This window comes from Neomonachus schauinslandi, chromosome 2, assembly GCF_002201575.2.
Source record: "Neomonachus schauinslandi chromosome 2, ASM220157v2, whole genome shotgun sequence".
Taxonomy (NCBI): Eukaryota; Metazoa; Chordata; class Mammalia; order Carnivora; family Phocidae; genus Neomonachus; species Neomonachus schauinslandi.
The window spans coordinates 132920498-132936585 of record NC_058404.1 but is presented as its reverse complement, the minus strand read 5'-3'; the positions used below and the strand labels follow the sequence as shown (position 1 = coordinate 132936585).

General features: G+C 39.9%; 1 protein-coding gene across 1 annotated transcript in view; it reads right to left on the bottom strand.

Annotated features, from left to right (window-relative positions):
* Positions 1 to 16088, bottom strand: part of HSD17B11 (hydroxysteroid 17-beta dehydrogenase 11) — a 38484-nt gene that overhangs the window by 9572 nt on the left and 12824 nt on the right. The window contains exon 5 of the mRNA XM_021702307.1: positions 7638 to 7775. Coding sequence (XP_021557982.1) covers positions 7638 to 7775 — 138 coding nt within the window. The remainder of the gene's footprint in view (positions 1 to 7637; positions 7776 to 16088) is intronic.

Below are 16088 nucleotides of genomic sequence, written 5' to 3'. Positions count from 1 at the left end.
CCTCTCCATCCCTCCCACCCCCCTCCCCTCCAGCAACCCTCAGTTTGTTTCCCGAGATTAAGAGTCTCTTATGGTTTGTCTCCCTCTCTGGTTTCATCTTGTTTCATTTTTTCCTCCCTTCCCCTATGATCCTCTGTCTTGTTTCTCAAATTCCTCATATCAGTGAGATCATATGATACTTACCTTTCTCTGATTGACTTATTTCGCTTAGCATAATACCCTCTAGTTCCATACACATAGTTGTAAAGAAATTTTTTTATGTATATTTCATGTAGGAGGGTAGATGTTTTAAAAGGATATTGAACGAAAATTCTTGGCTGTCCAAAAAATTTAGTCAGGATATCCAATTACACTTAATCTAATAAATTCAGATTATGCTACATTGTTGGAAATGGAAAGAGAGAACTTATGTGAGGGAAGAATATTTAATTAAAAATTGTTGAGGGGCACCTGGGTGGCTCAGTCATTAAGCGTCTGCCTTCAGCTCAGGTCATGATCCCAGAGTCCTGGGATCGAGCCCTGCATCGGGCTCCCTGCTCCGCGGGAAGCCTGCTTCTCTCTCTCTCCCACTCCCCCTGCTTGTGTTCCCTCTCTCGCTGTGTCTCTCTCTGTCAAATAAATAAATAAAATCTTAAAAAAAAAAATTGTTGATATACCTAACAAGAGAGCTCCAAAAACATGAAGCAAAAATTGACAGAATTGAAGGAAGACACAGTTTAAAAATAAGAATTGGAGACATTAACCTTACTTTCAACAATGAATTGAACAACTAGACATATTAGCAAAGAAACAGAGGACTTGAACAACAGTATAAGCCAAATGGACCAACAGCATCTATAGAACTCTTCATCCAACAACAGCAGAATTCATATTCCTCTCAAGGGCACAAAGAACATTATCAAGGTCAGACTATATGTGAAACCACAAAACAAGTCTCGTGAAATTAAAAAAAGACTAAAATCGTACAAAATATGTTCTCCAAACACAATGGAATAAAATCAGAAATCAATAACAGAAGAAAAACTGGTAAATTCATAAATATATGGAAATTAACCAAAGGGACAAGGAAGAAATCACAGAAAATTAGGAAATACTTTGAGATTAATGAAAAAACACAACATGCCAAAATTTATGGGATGCAGCAAAAGCAATACTCAGAGGGAAATTTACAGTTATAAATTCCTATATTTAAAAAAACCCCAAGATCTCAAATCCATAACCTAACTTTTCACCTTAATAAACTAAAAAAAGAAGAACTAAATGTAAAGCAAGCAAAATGAAAGAAATCATGATTAGAGCAGAGATAAATGACATGGAGAACAGATTACAATAGGAAAGAATCAATGAAGGGGCGCCTGGGTGGTTCAGTTGGTTAAGTGTCTGCCTTCGGCTCAGGTCATGATCTCAGGGTCCTGGGATCGAGCCCTGCATCAGGCTCCCTGTTTGGCAGGGAAGCCTGCTTCTCCCTCTTCCACTCCCCCTGCTTGTGTTCCCTCTCTTGCTGTGTCTCTCTCTGTCAAATAAATAAATAAAATCTTAAAATAAATAAAGAAAAAAAGAAAAAAAATCAATGAAGCCAAAAGTTGGCTCTTTGAAAAGATCAACAAAATTGACAAACTTTTAGCTAGAATGACCAAGAGAGAAGACAAATTATGAAAATGAGGACATTACTGCCAACCTTACAGACATAAAGGGGTTATAAGAGAATACTATGAACAACTGTATGCCAACAATTAGATGACCTAGAAGAAGTGTACAAATTCCTAGAAACACACGAAGCAATAAAACTGATTTCAAGAAAAAATATAAAATCTGAGTAGACCTTTAACAACCAATTGAATCAGTAACCAAAAATCCCAGCAAAGAAAAACCCAGGACCAGATGGCTTCATGAAAAACTACTCAATGTTTAAAGAATTAACACCAGTCCTTCTTAAAGTTCTTTAAAAAATACAACTCTTCCTAGCTCAGTCTACAAGCCAGAATTACCCTGTAACTAAAGCCGGACTAAGATATCACTAGAAAACTAAATAACAATATCTCTTATGAATATAGATATAAATATCCTCAACAAAATCCAGCATCAAACCAAATGCAGCATAATAGTAAAAGGATTATAAGGGTGCCTGGGTGGCTCAGTCGGTTAAGCGTCTGCCTTCAGCTCAGGTCATAATCCTGGAGTCCCAGGATCAAGCCCCATGTCAGGCTCCCTGCTCAGTGGAGAGTCTGCTTCTCCCTTTCACTCTGCCCCTCCCTGCTTGTGTTCTCTCTCTGGCTCATTCATTCTCAAATAAATAAAATCAGTAAAAAAAAAAAGGATTATATACAATGGACAAGTGAGATTTATTGCAAGAATGTAAGGTGGGGGACATCTGGGTGGCTTGGTTGGTTAAGCATCCAATTCTTGGTTTCAGCTGAGCTCATGATCTCAGGGTTGTGAGATTGCACCCCTCATCGGGCTTGGTGAGGAGTCTGCTTGAGATTCTCTCCCTCTCCCTCTGCCCCTCCCCCCTGCTCCTCTCTCTCTCAAATAAAACAAATAAATAAAAAGAACACACAAAAAAACCTCCAAGAATGCTAAGTGGTTCACCATATAATCAATCATTATAATATATCCTGTGAAAAGCCCCACATGACCATCTCAATAGGCACAGAGAAAGCATTTGACACAATCCAACATACTTTCATGGGGAAAAAAAAAAAAAGCACTCAACAAACTCGGAACAGGAGGGAACTTCCTTAAGCTGATTTCATAAGCACTTGTATGATGTAGCTTGATTTCTATAAGCAGAGTGGAGTAAAGAAAATAACAGGACTTATTAAATATGAAAAGATTATTGTCAGCCTTCCTAATAATCAAAAATATATTAATATAACACAGTACTTTTTCCCCCCATCATATTGACAAAGATTAAACGTGTGCTACTATTCAAAGCTGGCAAAGGTAAGGGGAATGGGTACTTTATACTCCACTGGTTGGCAGGATAAATCAGGACAATCCTTCTGGAGGGCAATCTAATAAATCTATCAAAAGTAATTAAGTTCCTACTCTTCTATCCAGCAATTCCATTTCAAAAAAAAATCTTAACAAAATGGTTAGAAAAGTGAGCAAAGATACATATGCACATACACATATATACACAAGCACCCCAATTATTTTTTAATTGTCACTAGCAGAGCTTTGCCAGAAGAGGGCACTCTTGCCCACAAGGAAGGTTAGTTTGTGCAGCCTTGTCCTGGGGGCAAGGTTAAAAAATTCAAGTACAGGGTGCCTGGGTGGCTCAGTCGGTTAAGCGTCTGCCCTCAGCTTGGGTCATGGTCCCAGGGTCCTGGGATCGAGCCCTGCATCAGGCTCCCTCTTCCGTGGGAAGCCTGCCTCTCCCTCTCCCACTCCCCCTGCTTGTGTTCCCTCTCTCGCTCTGTCTCTCTGTCAAATAAATAAATAAAATCTTTTAAAAAAATTCAATTAGAATTTTTAAAAAATACGGTGTCTGTTTTTAACTGCTAAAAGAGAGTCTGGGTGAAAAAACTGACTCAAATATATTATATCAGGGTCCAGTGAGGGTTTTCCTCCTGAAAATAATGGGAGGAAATTGGCAAATCTTATCCTTGAGGATGGAACTCACCTCTTCCTTTGACACTTCCTTTTAATTTTAATGGACTCTTTAAAAATATATATATATTTTTTTATTGAGATATAATCAACACATCACCTAACACATGTAAGTTTAAGGTGTATGATGTGCTGATTTGATACATTTATATATTGCGATATGATTACCATGGAATTAGCTAACACCTCTACCACATGACTCTGTGTGTGTGTGTGTGATAGGAACAATTAAAATCTAGCCTCTTAAGAGCAACTCTGATGTTTATAATATAGTACTGCTGTCTACAATCACTACTGCATATTAGAACTCCAGAAGTTATTTATCCATAAGTAGGAACTTAATTACTTTTGATAGATTTATTAGATTGCCCTCCAGAAGGATTGTCCTGATTTATCCTGCCAACCAGTGGGTTGCAAGTTCATGCCCTGAAATGACTATCTCCCCAGTGTTCCCATCCCCGACCTCTGGTAACTACCATTTTACTCTGTGTTTTTATCAGTCCAGCTTTTTCAGATTCCCCACATAAGTGAGATCATATAGTACTTGTTTTGACAGGTTAGTGAAGTTTTATCCTCTTTCTACTCCTCCTGGTCAGCTCTACTACTCAGGCCCCCAAATTAATTTGTCCTTTATGTTCTCTCTTCAGGGTTCAATTAGGGTTTACTTGATTAATACAGATGAATTAAAACACTGGCCTTCTAAAGTAAATATGTCCGCTTCTGTTTTCTAACAAAATTGTATCTTAAAAATAGGCTCTTGGGCACCTGAGTGGCACAGTCAGTTGGGTGTCCAACTCTTGGTTTTGGCTCAGGTTGTGATCTCAGGGTCATGGGATCAAGTCCCGAGTTGGGCTCTGCACTCAGCCTGGAGTCTGCTTGGGTTTCTCTCTCCTTCTCCTGCTGCCCCTCCCCCTGTGTGCTCTCTAAAATAAATAGATAAATTAAAAAAAAAAATAGGCTCTTGGACAATTTGATAGATTCTTCAGGGGGCTTGAGATCTTTGGACAGCTACCAAATTTCTACCTGATGTTGGCTTTCTACTCTGTCGACCTGTGGGTAGACATATTTAGGTTAAGATGTATTTAAATAGAATCTGCTATTTTCCCAAAGGGCCACAATGAATATTCTTTATTAACATAAAATATATTTTCACCAAAGGCAGATAAATGGGGGAAAAGAGGGAGAAAATTTGAGGAGACAGAATAAAACTTAAAAATTGAATCTTAACAGTGTAATAGATAATCCAAAAGTAAATCCAAGTAAATATGCAGATTATAAAGATGACATTTCAAAGCAGTGAAGGAAACGATGTATTATTTAATAAATAATGCAAAATAACTTATTAACTATTTGGGGAAAACAATTAAGCATTACCGGACCTTATTTCTTAAAGTAAATTAGATCTAAATGTGAAATGCAACCATAAAAGTACTAGAAAAACAATATAGGTAGATACTTTCATAAGCTTGGGGTGAAAAAGACCTTCATAAACACCTCGCAGAAACTCAAGGCCATGAAGGGAAAAAAAAATGAGAAATTTTAATGTAAAACTAAATAAAAATAAGTTTAACAGCAAATAGTCAGCTGGGGAAAAATATATGCAACATCTATGACATATAAAAGCGTGTCTTAAACGTACAACGAACACCTAGATACCAATTTTAAAACTCGATAGCTCAGTAGAGAAGATGAGCAGAGGCCATGAAACAGGCAATTCACAAAAGAAGTCAAACTACCCAAAAACATAAGAAAACACTTTGATCTAGCTACTGGGTCATCAGAAAATAAAGACGATCCTTCACAGAGGGAAAGGGCATTACAGCCCCAGAAGGCAGAGCAGTGAGGAAGCAGGAAGTGGAGGTGTGCTCTTCCTGCACCATGCTACACACTGGTACAACACTTCCCAGTTTGGCTGTACATAGGAATATTTAAAATTTGAATACCCTTCGACCCAGAAACCCCTCTTCTAAAATCTACCTGAAGGAGGGGCGCCTGGTTGGCTCAGGTCCTGATCCCAGGGTCCTGGGATCAAGTCCCACATTGTCCGTTGTCCAGCTCCCTGCTCAGCGGGGAGTCTGCTTCTCCCTCTGCCCCTCCCCCGCTCATGCTCTCTTTGTCTCACAAATAAATCAATAAAATCTTTAAAAAAATAAAATAAGGGGTGCCTGGGTGGCTTCCCATTAAGCGTCTGCCTTCGGCTCAGGTCATGATCCCAGGGTCCTGGGATTGAGCCCCGCATCGGGCTCCCTGCTCCGTGGGAAGCCTGCTTCTCCCTCTCACACTCCCCTTGCTTGTGTTCCCTCTCTCGCTGTGTCTCTCTTTGTCAAATAAATAAATAAAATCTTTAAAAAAATAATAATAATAAATAAAATAATAAAATAAAGGGGTGCCTGGGTGGCTCAGTCGTTAAGCATCTGCCTTCGGCTCAGGTCATGACCAGGGTCCTGGGATCGAGCCGCATGTCGGGTTCCCTGATCGGCCGGAAGCCTGCTTCTCCCTCTCCCGCTCCCCCTGCTTGTGTTCCTGCTCTCGCTCTCTCTCTCTCTGTCAAATAAATAAATAAAATCTTAAAAAATAATAATAATAATAAAGTAAAATAAAATCTACCTGAAGGAGATGGTACCAAAATGTGAAAATGTGTGTGCACTAGGATGTTCATTACAGCTGTGCCAGGGGAAAAAAAATCACTAGTAGACACAACTGTTCAGACTAAGTAATCAATAGAATTTATGATAAAACTCTATTTACTGACAGGAAATGATGTCCACAACATAATACTGAGCGAAATAAGTACCTGACTTACAGCCTCCAGAACCCCAGGTGTAATATATGCCAGTTACACACAATTCAGACATTTAAGCAGTACACAGAGAGATGTCTAGAACAATGTTCATCAAAATGTTAAGAGTAGTCTGCATTGGATAGAGGGTTTCAAGGAAACTCAAAAAGAAACTTTCTTACTTATTTGTAATTTTCTATATATTGGAATTTTTCAAAAAGTATGTATCATGTTTACAAAGACATTAAAATTATTCCCAAAGAGAAGAAACGTTAAAAGTTAACCTCAGGGTGCCTGGGTGGCTCAGTTGGTTAAGCGACTGCCTTCGGCTCAGGTCATGATCCTCGAGTCCCGGGATCGAGTCCCGCATTGGGCTCCCTGCTCGGCGGGGGGTCTGCTTCTCCCTCTGACCCTCTTCCCTCTCGTGCTCTCTGTCTTTCATTCTCTCTCTCAAATAAATAAATAAAATCTTTTAAAAAAAAAAGTTAACCTCAGAACTGATCCTTGATAGTTGTATTTATTTATTTATTTTTTAGAGAGGGAGAGGGGTTGGGGGAGGGGCGGAGGCAGAGGGAAACAGAATCCTAAGCAGGTTCCATGCCCAGCTCGGAGTCCCATGCAGGGCTCGATCCCACGACCCTGAGATCATGACCTGAGCTGAATTCAAGGGTCAGACGCTTAACCGACTGAGCCACCCAGGTGCCCCTTTACTTTGTTTTTTAACCAAGTAAAGACTGGTACTCATTTTGGAGGATAACCGCTAGATTACCAAAGGAAGGTGTTTTTCACACTGTGGTCCTGGGTTATCTGTATCTGAACTGCCAATGGTGCTTGTTAAACAGAGCCCCAAGGCCCCTTCCCCCACCACCATCCTATCCCGGCCAAACCCAAACAATCAACATCTCTGGGTGGGACCCCTACGTGGCTCCCAAGCACTCCTGATGAAATGTATGTATACTTAAGTCAGAGAACCATGGCCCAGGAAAAGGAAAGAAAGGAGGGTTAGCAAGTTAACTTGAGTTAACTCATATTTATGTTTATATACATTCTTTCCCATTCTTTGTCTCTCCACCTGTGTCCCCACACTCCACAGGAGCTGAAATTGAGATGAGCTAAGGGCATTGAATATCAGGTGTTTGAAGGATTAAACTATTTAAGAAAAATAGTTTTTTTTTAATCAGCCACAGAATGGCTGATATTCATAGTAATCACCAACCCTTTTGTCTTCCTTTCTGTCTCAACTTACGCAGTGCTTGGGTTTTTGATGAAGCCAGTGTTTATGAAATTAGGGCAGACACATGTTGTTTTGATGCCAGTTCTTTCTAAGGCAGCCAGTTCTTCAGTTAAAGCTTTATGAAATCCAACAGCAGCAAACTTGCTTGAACTGAAAATAAACAGAGAGAGGTCACAAAGTAATTCCAGAAAGCTGCTGCATCTGCTTATTTCAGATGTCTGTTTTCCCTACTTAAGTGTGGTCCTGTGCTGAGCCTCATGGCCATCAGATGAGTCTCAGGGTCCAGCCCAGACCTATCGAATCAGAATGTGCATTATAGACCCTCAGGTAAATTCATAGGCATTAAAGTCTAAGAAGCAGGGTGCCTGGGTGGCTCAGTCGGTTAAGCATCCGTCTCTTGATTTTGGCTCAGGTCGTGATCTCAGGGTCAGGAGATCAAGCCCAGGTAGGGCTCTGTGCTTAGTGGGGAGCTTGCTTGGGGTACTCCCTTTCCCTCTCCCTCTGTCCCTCCCCCTGCTTGTGTGCAAGCACGAGTGATCTCTCTCTGTCTCAAAAATAAATCTATCCTTAAAGTTTGAGAAGCATTGGCACAGAACACTTACTACATCCCAACATCACCTACTAAAGTGAGAACTGAGTAGGTTCAAAGGTCTTGCTAGGAAAATTGGCCAATGGGGCACCTGGGTGGCTCAGTCGGTTAAGCATCTGCCTTCGGCTCAGGTCATGATCCCAGGGTCCTGGGATCGAGCCCCGCATTGGGCTCCCTGCTCAGCGGGGAGCCTGCTTCTCCCTCTCCTTCTGCCTACCTGCCTGTCTGCCTACTGTGATTTCTCTCTCTCTCTGTCAAATAAATAAATAAAATCTTGGGGCACCTGGGTGGCTCAGTCGTTAGGCGCCTGCCTTCGGCTCAGGTCATGATCCCAGGGTCCTGGGATCGAGCCCCGCATCGGGCTCCCTGCTCGGCAGGAAGCTTGCTTCTCCCTCTCCCACTCCCCCTGCTTGTGTTCCCTCTCTCACTGTGTCTCTCTCTGTCAAATAAATAAATAAAATCTTTTAAAAAAAAAAATCTTAAAAAAAAAAATTTGGCGACGTGTTTGTTTTTGCTGTTGTTGTTTCCGTAAGATTTAATGTCACTAGAGCCTGTTAACTATCTGATATATCCAGGAATTCCTGGGAAAATTCTCCTGGACAAGTCCTATTTTTCCCTTCAAGTCTCAGCTTCATTTCCTCAAAGAGGACTCCCCTGACCCCTAGTCTAAATTATTTTCCTATTATATAGTAATCTTCAGTTTTTCATGATAGCCTGTTTAGGATTTGTGATTAAATATTCATTGGGGTGATTTTTTTTTTTTTTACATCTGTCCCTCATACTTTTACTATAAGTTTTGTGACTATTTTGGTTTCCAGTAAATCCCAAGGGCCTAGCAGTGCTTGGCTTATAATAGCTGCTCAATATTTGTCAAATGAATGAATCAAAATGCGTAACTATTCTTATTGTCACAGCTCCTTCATTTGGCAAGAGAAGGAAAATCATATTCTAAGCAGATATTATTTTTCTAATTAGGTTTTTAAAAAAATACCTTTATTGAGAAATAAATTCATGTGTCATAATTCACCCATTTGAAGTGTACAATTCAATGATTTTTGGAATATGACATTATTAATTTTTAAAAATTGTGTAAGAATATTTATAACAAAATTTGCCATTTTAACCATTTTTAAGTGTGCAGTTCAGTGCCATTAATTACCAGATTATTTTTCTTTAAGTCTGTATTTATTAGCAATTATACAAAGTAGTTGTAAATTCTTGCCAATTAACCTGTGCTTTGGAAAATACAAACCTGTGGAAAGTTCTCTCAACTTTTATTTATTTATTTATTTATTTTTTGTTTTTTATTTTTTATTTTTTTTAAAGATTTTATTTATTTGACAGAGAAAGCACAAGCAGAGGGAGAGAGAGGGAGAAGCAGGCTCCCTGCTGAGCAAGGAGCCTGATGTGGGACTAGATCCCAGGACCCTGGGATCACGACCCAGGCCGAAGGCAGCCGCTTGACCAACTGAGCCACCCAGGCGTCCCTCAACTTTTTTTTTTTTAAAGCTTACACATACACTGAAGGCTTAAAAGATTGCTAAATTTACTTACGTAAAATGTAAATCTTACCTTGAAAAATGACACAAAAATAATCATATGTAAAACTGATCACTACATGTCAGACACTGTCCTCAGTTATTCAGATGTATTATTGCATTTAATCCTCACAACGACTCTGCAATAGATGTTACTATGATCCCCACTTACCAAAAGGACACTGAGGCACTGGGGTGGGGGCAGTTGGTTTACAATCTCCTTGGGAGCTTGCTGGGTATAATCTAAAGCTGCCCCCTGCTGCACATACAGGGCAGGGAGGCCAAAGAAACACAGACCACTCAAGATTGGTAGGTGGCAGGTTTATTAATAAGCAAGGGAACTTGGGAGGCTTGTCTTGGGCAGACATAAGGTGAGTAGATCTCCACACCCACCTGCCAGAATCTTAAAAGTTTATATAGAGGCCTTAATTGGGTTCAGTCACATATACCATCCAGATAGTCTCGACACCACATTTCTTTCTTTTTTTTTTTTTAAGATTTTATTTATTTAGGGCGCCTGGGTGGCTCAGTTGGTTAAGCGACTGCCTTCGGCTCAGGTCATGATCCCGGAGTCCTGGGATCGAGTCCCGCATTGGGCTCCCAGCTCAGCGGGGAGCCTGCTTCTCCCTCTGACCCTATCCCCTCTCATGCTGTTTCTCGCTCTCTCTCTCAAATAAATAAATAAATAAAATCTTTAAAAAAAAAAAAAAGATTTTATTTATTTATTTGCCAGTGAGTGAGAAAGACAGAGAGAGAGAGCAAGAGCACAAGCAGGGGAAGCACCCAGCAGAGGGAGAAGCAGGCTCCCCACTGAGCAAGGAGCCCGATGCAGGGCTCGATCCCAGGATCTCAGGATCCCAGGACCTGAGCCGAAGGCAGGCGCTTAACCGACTGAGCCACCCAGGCATCCCTCGACACCACATTTCTATATCAAGGCTGTGTCCCTGGGGCAGCTTTTGGGAATGGGGAAGGCAGTCAGATACCACATTCCAAGGACAGGGCAGTGGGGAGGAGCCTCCAATTGCCTAGGTCCAGCTCACAGGTCATGTCTTCTGGATGCCTTCCCCCTACAGAGTTATAGGGCTTGCCCAGACACACAAAACGAAGTGGTAGAATCAGGCTTTAAATTAGGGCAATAAACCAGGCCTCTATATGGTATACTCTAAACTTTATTAGCTCCCAACCAAGTTGAGAGGCAAATGACAAACTGGTAAAGCAGCTGCAATATTTAAGCCATGGGTAAGCGTTAATATACGGCAACTTTTTTTTTTTTTAAAGATTTTATTTATTTGACAGAGAGAGACACAGCGAGAGAGGGAACACAAGCAGGGAGAGTGGGAGAGGGAGAAGCAGGCTTCCCGCCGAGCAGGGAGCCCAATGCGGGGCATGATCCCAGGACCCCAGGATCATGACCTGAGCCGAAGGCAGACACTTAACGACTGAGCCACTCAGGCGTATAGGGCAACTTTTATAAATAAATAAGACAATACTCCAATGGAGAAATGGCTAAAGGACATTAGCAGAAAATTCACAATATAAAAATACCAATGGGTATATGCATCCAAAAATGTGTTATTCCAGGAATAAAATAAATACAAACTAAAACAAGATGGAATTTTTGCTTAGCAATAATAGTGAGGATATGAGGAAATTTTTATTTGAGTTGCTTTTCAACGTACAGAATGTTTTCATTTTAAATCATTGAACTGGGAATCTTTTCTCTTTAAGCCTTCAATATATGTCTAAGCTTAAAAAAAAAAAAAAGAATGAGAGAGGACTTTCCACAGCTTACTAGTTTCCAAAGCACAGGTTAATTGGCAGCGTTTTCTGGAAGGCAATTTGGCAAAAGGTATCAAATTCATTCAAAATATGCCATGCTCTTAGATCCAGTCATTCCTCTTATAAGTATTTATCCCAAAGAAATAATCAATCATGTTTCTAAAGACTTATATTCAAGGTTAGTCCAATGAAGGCCAATAGTTGGAAACAATTTTAAATGCCTGGAGTGGACAGCTGTTGTTTTTGCCCTTTGGCCTTCCTATTTCCTTATTCTGGTGACGTCACGCAGGTAGCACCCTGTACAGTGGCTGGATCCAGCTAGTTGGAGTGACCTCTGGAGCTAGATAGAGCGTTTGAAGGCAGTACTGGGAAATCATGGCTTTTCCCCTACCTGCTGGTTATTGGGGGACATTACTCGGGAACTGCTGGTAGCTACCTCACCAACAGACAGAGGCAAAGAGCCTGCCTGAGAGTTTTAACTACAGAGCTAAACAATTCCTCTTTTGGTCCCAGGCAGTTTAAGTGTTGTGTTTCTTGCAACCGAAAGAGTCCTGACAAATGAACTGTGCAACAATAATGGATAAATTGCATAAACAGTGGCACATATGTGCCGCGGCATACCATGCAAAAAATGAAAATGATATTGCACATATATGTATTAACGTGCAAAATGTTCATTTAAAATTTTAAAAAGCCAAGATTATGTAGGCAGATTTTTTTCAATGCTTGACTATATAACTATACTGAAAGTGTCCTAAATTTTAACAAATGCTAACCACGAGTATTTCTGCATGGTAAGATTATCGGTAATTTTTTTTTCTTTTACTAAACTGTATTTTCTGATTTTTCTTAAGTGAACTAAAAGTGCACAAATATATTAAAGCTCAGAGTTAATAATGTTGAATGTATTAAAAGAACTCTGTGTTTTTGAACTTCAGGGTAAATTTATTTTTAGACCTATGTATAAATGAAAGCTAAAAGTGAGTGGATTTTTTTCCTGCACTTTGTAACATTACATCTAATTTCTTATTATTAGTAACATGAATTAATATTTCTTATCCCAATCATTCTTTTAAATAACATTTCATTATAAGCTAGTAAAGATCAGGACTTGATTTTGCCACGTCTTCCCATACTGGTGACTTTCATGCTTATAAATTGGCTCTTCAAGTTGACAAGAGATATTAGCCAGAGTTTCATGGTACTTTTAAATATTTTCTTTTAAAAACCAAGATACTTTTGGGGATGCCTGGGTGGCTCAGTTGGTTAAGCGTCTGCCTTCGGCTCAGGTCATGATCCCAGGGTGCTGGGATCAAATCTTGCATCAGGCTCCTTACTCAGCAGGGAGCCTGCATCTACCTCTGCCTGCCTCTCTCTCTCTCTCTCTGACAAATAAATAAATAAAATCTTAAAAAAAAAAAATCAAGATACTTTTGGACAAAATACTTAGCAAGCAGCAAAAAACATTTTAGAATAGAATTAAAAGGTGAACATCTCTCACCGTGAATCCAGTTCTTTGATCTTGGATTTCTCACATTAATCATTTAAAACTGGTGAACTGTAACTTCAAAATAAATTGAAACATTTTTTTCCAATATAGGTGACTGGAGCTCTAATAAATTCTTTTGCTGTGGCTTAGCAACTCGGGCCAGTGGCAGATAAAGGCTCGATTACACGGAAAAGAACCGGGTAATTCCAGACCCCCTCTCATTTCATTTCAACATTGGGGAGCCGGAGCATATGGGATTAGTTCCACTGAGGCAAAGCATTCTGGAAGCTAAAATGACAGGCAGGACTTTGCTATTTTGTGTGATTACTGGAAAGTAGAATTGGAATGTAACATCAACAGGTACCCTCCTGTTATTGAACACTTAGAGGACTCCAGATTCTATACTAAGTGCATTACATTATACGATTTAAACTTTACAGCATCCTGATGATTTAGTTAGTTGCTATGAGTAGCCTCTCGTATGGGTGAAGAAAATGAACCACAGAGGAGTCAAGTAACTTGCCAAAGGTCACATAATGTTCGTAAGTGATTAAGTCAAGATTCATACCATATGATTCACAATAGTTCCATCCTGAAAACAACCCAAATGTTTGTAAACAGTAGTATGGATAAATAAACAGCTGTCTAGTCACATCATGCAATACTATGCAGGCAAGAAAATGATGAAGCTGTAGCTACCAACAATAGCAAGGATACACCTCACAAACATAGCATTATTCTGTGTATATAAAGATCAAAGATAGGCAAAATTAATCTGTGGTGTTACAAGTCAATACAGGGATTACCCTCGAGAAGGAAAGAGGGATTGCTGGTTGGGAAGAGTTCTAAAAAGTGCTTCTAAGGTCTTGTCCTATTTTTTGACCTGCATGGTGGTTAAATAGATGTGTCCATTTACAGTAGCTCATTGAGCTGCACATTTATGATTTCTGCGTTTTTACCAATGTATGCTATACTTCAATAAAAAAGTTTATGTTTTAAAAAGCAGCATCTCAGTTGCATTGCCCAGTTGTTAGTAACAACCACTGATAAACACTGCTTTCTGCTGGGAGAAGTCTTCAGTGTGTCTCTGTGAAAGCTCCATCATTGATCAGATGCTGAGCAAAAACCAGAGTCAACTGAATCCAAGACAGTTACGGTCACTAGGATCATAGACTGCAGCAGCTCAGGCCATGTGCAGCTGAGGATCCAAAGAAGAGTCCTACAGGGGCAAGCAAGCCGCCGCTCCATCCCAAAGCCAGAAGTGCACAAACCACTTGTGTGCTTGTGACCCTACCTTTCAGCCCAAACGGTGCCTTTGTGTGAAGAAGAAAAACCTACATCTCCTCTCAAGCGACTTTACAGCCATCTCCCGGAAAATCGAGTTTAAAGGGAACTGAATATGAACAGTGCAGCCTAGAATTGTGTAGTCTACAATCCACACAACTGTGTGTGTCGTTCCTGCTTTGACAAGACTCGGTGAGATCTTTTACTTCTGCTGAAAGCACTATCAGTGGTGATCAAAATAAATTTGTTTCTCACGCAAAACATGTTCTCTCTTGATTTTCACTTCTGGACATTTAATGGAAGAGAATCAAATCCGAATCAAAAGAGCTACAGCATTTACTATGGCAAAGAGAAGGAGGAGGCATGACAGCTTTCCCAGCCCTGCTGGACTCAGATCCTCTTGGCTTATCTGGGTACCTGGGGCTAAGAACCTGGCAGCGGAACAGGATGCCATGTACTAGCTGAGAAGCAACACCTGCAGCTATCTTTCATCAAGTGAAGGAAGGCCAAATTGGATCAGTCTCAGGTGGCCAGGGGACAATCACCAAACTTCTACTGGCTCTGGGCCATGGGTCTGCACTGTGACCTCCTCAGCAGTCCTTTCATCTTTTAGAAAAAAAACCTCAATCCAAGTCTGTGTTGATTTTAAAAGCTATTAGAAAACAAATACACGTTAAGAAAGAAAATAGAGATGAATAAAAGGAACAAAATAAAATTACTTGTCATTATCAAAGAACAACCACTCTCTAGGTGTGGTTAGAGCAAAACGGCTTGGTATATATCCTTGGGAACTTGTAAAATGCAAGATATAGATCTTTTATATATGTATGTATATATATATATATACATATGTATATATTATATAAAAATAAGATACCCACCCACGCCAATGTTTATATATTTATACCCATACAACTATATGTTGTTTGGGTTGTTTCTAGAACTTAGATACTTAATTCCAAAAGAGCATGATGGTAGAAAACAAATCTGAGCATATGTGTATGTGTATTTATTTGACAGTACATATTATTTACACAATAATTCAACATCTTAAGAGTTACTACTTGCTAAAATATAGAAATGGCCAAGCACTGTTGGGGTATGTGCAACCAGTAGGATCCCCTGGGGTATGGTGGCCTCACTAATCAATTCTTTACAGTATACAGTGGAGCATACCATTACTGTGCCCTGCTTGCTACAGTAAGTTCTTCAGGTATAATGGCATGGCTTTTTAAATGTATAACTATTATAATTTTTTTTACAATTCCACTGTTTGGATGCTTTTAGTGTTTAGAATCCTAGATTATACTCTTTCTCTTTACACCATTTTGTTTCCACAAAATTATTAAAATTTATTATTAACTTTTATTCATGGTACAAAAATATTACTCTTGTTTTGTAATTTCTTGCTGCTAAAAGGGATGAGAAATGCTTTGAGAGCTGGCTTCTAGGGGCGCCTGGGTGGCTCAGTCATTGAGCGTCTGCCTTCGGCTCAGGTCATGATCCCAGGATCCTGGGATCGAGCCCCGCATCGGGCTCCCTCCTCAGTGGGGAGCCTGCTTCTCCCTCTTGTGCTTACTCTCTCTCTCTAGTGCTCTTTCTCAAACAAGTAAATAAAATCTTTAAAAAAAAAAAAGAGCTGGCTTCTAATTTGATAATTTCCCTCCAGCCACCTCTAGACCTCTAGAATGGTCAGCCTGGAGGGGGTTAATGGTTGATAATACTGTTGTACAAGAGACTTTGTGCAACTTTCTATTTGGGCAACTTCAAATTTATCATCATTA